The sequence below is a fragment of the Syzygium oleosum genome, unplaced genomic scaffold (genome assembly GCF_021117445.2).
Source record: "Syzygium oleosum isolate NSW1041296 unplaced genomic scaffold, Sole_v2.1 Sole_v2.41, whole genome shotgun sequence".
Lineage (NCBI taxonomy): Eukaryota > Viridiplantae > Streptophyta > Magnoliopsida > Myrtales > Myrtaceae > Syzygium > Syzygium oleosum.
The window spans coordinates 2124342-2130997 of NW_026607525.1; the positions used below are offsets into that span (position 1 = coordinate 2124342).

At 40.4% G+C, this 6656-nt stretch overlaps 1 protein-coding gene across 1 annotated transcript; it reads left to right on the plus strand.

Moving 5' to 3' along the window:
* The first annotated feature begins 4470 nt into the window (after positions 1-4470).
* LOC115670963 (protein SPEAR1-like) lies at positions 4471-6447 on the plus strand. Its single transcript, XM_030592385.2, has 5 exons — positions 4471-4950; positions 5043-5150; positions 5632-5699; positions 5822-5909; positions 6048-6447. Exons 1-5 carry the CDS (start codon positions 4705-4707, stop codon positions 6162-6164), a joined length of 627 nt encoding a protein of 208 aa, XP_030448245.1. The 5' UTR covers positions 4471-4704; the 3' UTR covers positions 6165-6447.
* Positions 6448-6656: the final 209 nt, after the last annotated feature.

Below are 6656 nucleotides of genomic sequence, written 5' to 3' on the forward strand. Positions count from 1 at the left end.
GATGCTCGGACCACCCGTTTTTAGGCCTCAAAATGTACATCCAAATAGATGTAGGGAAAATTACCCAATCAGTCCTAAACCTATTATATAAATGTCAATTCAGTCATAAATTTTATAATTTTTTCAATTTAGTCCTAAACTTTTGCGTGAAATTCTAATGTTATCCATTCTGTCATTTTTCGCTGGAAATTGCTAACGCGACGGTTTAGTCATCGTCGGCTTCAGTGATTTCTAGTGAAATTTGGCTGTAATTTCACGAAAATGTTAAATTGACAAAATTGAAAAGTTTAGAACTGAATTGTCATTTGTACAATAAGTTTATGATCGATTAGATAATTTTTCCCATAGATATAAATACGTCTTATAGACGGAGTTTAACAGTGATGGAAGTATTGGAAGATGCAATGCACGCCTAGTGGCTAAAGAATATGCCCAAACAAGAGGCTATAGATTCCAATGGGACTTTTGGGCTAGTGGCCAGAATGCTAACTGATTTGATTTGATGTTATATACAGTTAGATTGCAAAGATTTCAACGCGGTTTGGATTTATCAAAAGATTATTGTCTTGGAGTTAATGGTTAAAAAACTTACTTGTGTGTGGATTAGGTGTACGGCATAAACAAAAGAAGGCATTGCATTTCAGAAGATAGCTGCTGATAAATCTGTGAAGAAGAATAAATATTATGATCATCAAAATAGAATTCTGTCAAGGAGTTTCAAAGGTGGGATTGAACTTCCCTGTTCTCAATTAAGAAAAAGAAAGAAAAAAACTAATTTCCATTTCGTACCAAAGTTGAATATAGTATAAAAATTTTCCAAAATGACATGACATATATTTGCGTGTCAACGTTTACATACATATATGTCCAAAAAAAAAAAACATTTACATAAATTTCAAGTTTGAGATTAAAAAAAAATTTGAAAAATCACCGCAAAGTTTAAATTATGCAAAAACCTGTAGAGTAAAAATCAATCCACGCACGTTAAAAAGAGAGAAAGAAGAACTCAAATTCTCCATGTTCACCTCGCTATTGTTCGAAAATTAATGAAACAAAAAGTGGCACTATATCTCGAGGCACTTTTTAATCCGAATTAATGGGGCGATCCTGAACCTAGGGCTATGCAATTGATTCGATTCTATTCTAGAACCGGGCTCGACTGCCCATAGAAATAGATCCGATTCCTAGTACCAGTGGAAATATGTCCGGTTCCCACTGGAATCGGTAGATTTTAGGTTTTGGGTGTTGAAACTATCCACCCACTCGAAACCGGTTAGAACCTGTCTTTTGAAATTGGAAGAAGATTATTTGTTATTCTTAAATGAGCTTAACATTCCTATTGCGTCACAGTTCTGTCGACGTTTTACTTTGAGCCGTTTTGTTACTCATATTGTTTTGCCATAATTGCTATTTGTCTTGATTTTCCTTTTAAAATGAAGCAATAAGAAAAAAAAGAAATCAATTCGTGGTAGACCCTAGAACCAAACCAGACAAATATGATAGGTTCTAGTTTTCAAAAATTAAGAACTGATTCTAACAGGGTAGTGTCACGAGCCGATAAATTCTTGGTGAGCCGAGAATACCAAGCCAGCCTTCCTTCTGTAGTTGTTCTGAAGAATGGTACGACGAATCACATTCTCGTATCGGATCGAACCATGCCCAACTTAGCTCGGGCGTCCAGTCTATCGATCAAGATACACGGAACACTTTGGCACAACAACTAGTTTCGGCCTATTACGGCCTCATCAGGAAAGCGGCATCAGTTCTCGACTAGCTTGTGCACGAAAGGTCAACTCCGTCTTCAGAGCTCTTTAGAGATATGACTATTCTATCCTAGAAGTCCTAGCACAAATGCCCTGATACCACTCCTACGAATGAGTTGTATAATTCCCTCTACATGACTCATTCTTTACCCCGACGCCACAAAATTCCAATTACAAGGGTACGAGAGTACGGGAGAATCCGGTCTATGACAGTAGGTTCTAACTTAGGCTGCGAATGATAACCATTCTGTTTCTATTTTTCTGTTCCAAAAACAAGTTTGGAATAAAAATCCGTTTGGTAACACAATTTCATTTTTCAATTTTCTAGAACGAATTGTGATTTCAGAAATAGGTTTGTAACAGAAATGAGAAGTAAAAATTTTCTACTTTTCTATTTCTGGAATAAAAATGAGAAATAAAAATTCTTTTCATTGCTCGCCCTCGCTACTAGCCGGTCGCCCATCCACCGCCCATCATCGCCCCCTTGCTTGCCGGCTGCTGCCGCCCGCCGTCCGCCGGCCATCATCTCCTACTGCCGCTCGCCCGCCTCTCGCTGTTGCCCTCCTCCCGCCGCCGACCGTCGCCCGCCTCCTGCTACTGCCTGACGCTGACCGCCTCCTGCTGCTGCCTGACGCTGACCGCCTTCAGCCGCGGTCCTCTGCACTAGCCGCGTCGCAGTCCGACGTTGCCTCCCCCACCGTCCGCTACTCGTCATTCACTACCACCGTCCGCCCTCTTCTCGCCGCTGCCCCCCTCTCACCGCCCACCTTCCGACGCCGGCTGCCTCTAGCCGCCGTCTTTCGCACTGGCCGCGTCACTGTCCGTCGTCGCCTCCCCCCGTCGTCCGTTGCTCGCCATTCGTTGCCACCGTCCGTCGCCCGCCGTTCTCCGCCGCTGCCGCCATTTGCCCGCCGTTCACTCGCCGGCCACTCGAGAGGGAGAAATTTTGTGCGGTTATCAAATAAATTTTTGTTTCGGGAACAGAAATTTTATGTTGTTATTACGCGTGTTTTTTTGCTCAGAAACTCTTCCAGAAACAGAAATAGAAATTTCTGGCTAGAAATTGATTTTTGAAATAGAATGGTTGTCATTCGCAGCCTTACTCACTTTGTAACTAATCATCCCTACTCGAACCCTTAAACAAGTTTAACGGAACTAAATATAAAATGACAGCTCTTTCAAATAAACAATCGATATCCTTTCTTTTGCCAATTTTTTTTCCTCCTTAATTGCACAATTCGATTCTTGTGCTCCAACAAGCAACATCGCGGAGGTGATTTGCGTAATTGCACGAGTTCACGTGTCCGATTAAGAAAAAATACTGTAGGATTCCCGCTTTCCACCACAAAAACAACTCATATCATATGACCCCACGAATCATGCGTCGAACAGCTCGATTAGATTTGGTTCTTGGCATTAATTCGCTCCTCAATCGACATCCTTGGGTCAAATTAATGTGCCACCAAATTATTATTATTTTATTGCAAAAATCCAAATTATAGAATTATTATTTTCCCATTTTTTTTTCTTTATGTGCACATATGTCTTTTACATGTCAATCGAAAAATCCTCGAGCAGCGTGATGTATCGAACGCATTAATATTCGCAATCGGAATTTCCTCCATCGTCATTTGGGAAGTCAATCGCTGAGAAATGGGCAAGCAGGATTTCTAGAATCTATAAAATTAATGGCGATTTGGGTCCAACATTATCGCTTAAAATATCGCTTTGTCTCCACATTACAGCTAGGGTTTCGTTATGATATTATTAAATGATAGGGTTATGGATTCATGTGGGACGGGAAAATTAATAAAAATTCAGAAAACGAAAATTGCAACAGATGATTAGCGGGACCACGTCGTCTGACAAGAAAACTTGTAACGTCGCGATGAAAATTCCAAAAATTATAGCGGAAAAATCAGGCCAAAATACCGATAACCTGAGTTTGGTATTCTCATCTTCATTTGTGGGAAATATCATCGCAAGATTGAATTTTAATAGCATTAGGCATCAAAATCCCGTGGACGAACAAACGAAGGATGGGGGGATCTAATCAAGTTGTTGTATCAGATCTCATACCTATACATTACGTATTCGTACCGTTTCTTACCTTATAAACCAAACAAAATTATGGCAATGAATGGTAATGAATGTGAAATCTTGATTTAATAAACTTTATTGTTATTATTATTATTATCTTTTTGCCTTATTCCGTGAGCGTGACATGCAAGTCGTACCTTGAAAAAGAAGGAGGGGTGAAACTGATGAGCGAAAGGAGCGCACATAGGCAAGTGCATTATTATATTGAGCTCGTTCATGGAGCACTTGGCTAAAAAAATGGTGTGTTGAACGTAACATAAGTAATAAAATAAAACCCTAATTACGTGTGGGGGCTACTTGGCTTGGAAAAACCCTTATCTTATTCGATTTTTTTAACGCTTGAATCGGAGACAATCGCTTTCAAAGTCGTAGTCCGCGAAGTCCTTCTTGGGGAGCCCTTGAAAAAAGGAGAAGGGGGAGTAAATAATTTCGAATATAATAAGGGGGAAAACTTGTCAAAGAAAAGAATATTAAAATGATGAATATGTTATGGGAGTTTGCAAATAGGAGAGGAAAGGGGGGGCATAAAATCTAGAGCATATAAAACATGGAAATCTATAGGAAATCCGATCCAGCGATGCAATAATTAGTGGGGAGGTGTTGGCAGGGAAAAAACCAGCTTAAAAAGAGGCCAAAGAGATCTCTGTGATCTCTCACTTGATCACCATCATCGATCAGCTCCACATTTTTCTTTTTCCTTCATTTCTTTTGCTGGGGGTGGGGGAGATCTTCAGGAAGGAGGGGGAGGAGGAGAAGAAGAAGTCCGTTCTTGCTCTGTTTGATCTCAGTAGGGAAAAGAGGGGGGGAGAGAGAGGAAGAGATATAGAGAAGGAAGAAGAAGATGGGGAGCAGTTTCTTTGGAGATCCGAACATGAGAGGCTCGTCTTCGTCGTCATCGAACTCGTCGAGGAAGAGCAAGAAGAGCAACTCGGACAAGCCGAAGCAGCCGCAGAGGGGGCTCGGGGTTGCTCAGTTGGAGAAGATCAGATTGCATGGCCAGTTGGGTTGTCCCAGCTTCCTTCCCAATAATTCACTCCCCAACCCTTATCACCATCCTCATCCTCATCAACCCTCCGCCTTCACTCAAGTATGTCTCTCTCTCTCTCTCTCTCTCTAGCGGAAAAATGGAGGATTTTGGTTTAGGGGTTTTTCATGTTCTGGTGTATTTTGCAAATGCAGGAGGATTTGAGAATGCAAAATGCTTATTCATCAGTACCATCGTCATCCTTCTCTTATTCTTCATCTTCCTCTCCCTCAGCCTCTTATGGATTCAACCCCCACTTGATGGTAGGTTATACGCAGTGCCAATCACTTCCCATGCATTTTTTATTAGATTTCAAAAATCAAGAACTAATGTATATCGAAGTGCCATGATCTGTGCTCAGTGAGTCGCCACAAATGTGCATGCTAATGCTCACTCAAAGATTTTCCATTTAAGCAAATCTTCTTGCTTGAGTCCGCCTCTTTACAATTTCCTGTTAGTGATTCTTATGTATGTTTGGGCACATAACCCAGAAACCCTAGATATATATACTTTCTAAGGCCAATCTTCGAGTTCCTACTGCGATTTCCTCCTTTTTTCTTCCTCTGGGAATTCTCCAGACATTTATTTATTTATTAATATCTAGTCTTCCCAATCCAAAAATATAATGTGCCAAGAAGAGAGAGTGTAACAGTGCTTGAAAAATCCTATAAGAGTCTATTGCTTGCTAGCTAGGTCTCTTGTTGTGGGTCCCTAAAATTTTGTTCGAATGTGATTTTGGTGCAGATGGGTTTGAGCGATTATGAGAGAGCAAACGTCAGATATGATGATTCCCAGCCTACTAATGCCGCAAGGTACAAAACTGGCTTTGCCAAGTCGAGCAATTTTCTAAAGGCTAAATTATTGTGTGTACTTATGGTCAAATTTCTAGTACCTAAATGCAATGCTGTATGTTTTTGTCCTTATGATCACCCAGTTGGAACGCTGGCAGTGGCATGTTGGAGATCCCGCAATATGGGCAACAACCAAATATGACCAGACACCTCCTTAATCTGCATGTTGAGGTGTTTACTTTTCCCCTAAGTTCTTTGTGTGAACATATCCTAAATAGTTATACCATTGTTTCATCACTCGTTCATAAAAGGGCGCATGTTATTGCTCTATACTCTCCTCCTTTGATTCATAAAGGATTTCAATTGCAGGATTCCCAAGAGAATAAGAACAAGAAGCACAGAAGCAGCTCGATAGGCTCGAGCAGCCATAACTCCGAATCTAACGACAACCAAGAAGTAGATTTGGAGCTTAGACTCTCGCTTTGATCCTGATCACATCATGAGAAAGAATATCGTGGTGGGGATACTGAATTCCAATGCTATTTACCTGCATTTATGGGAGTTCAGCGCGAGGGGGATCTAAGAAAGTGTTTGAAAGGTGGAACGAGGAAACGGAGGCCAACTTATTTGAAGTTTCATCTACGAAGAACTTGTGTAATGAAAGGTAGATTGACTTCTGCACAAGACAATGAAATATTTTTTCCCCTCATTAGTTGTCAAAGAAAGGAGATGTGCATTGTTTCTTTTATCTTTTACAAATCTATAAGGTTCACTAAGAACATCTGTGGATCCTTTGAGATTGTCCAGATACGCTTTGCTTTCTATGCTCAACAGTTTATTAAAAGGATGTAGAAAGCAACCAAAAACATTGAACATGTGCAATAGAGAATTCAAATAAAGCAAACAATGATAGTACTTCGTGATTGGAGATTGAGTTTCTAAATTGAGATTGTTAGTGGTTGACAACTTTCAACATTT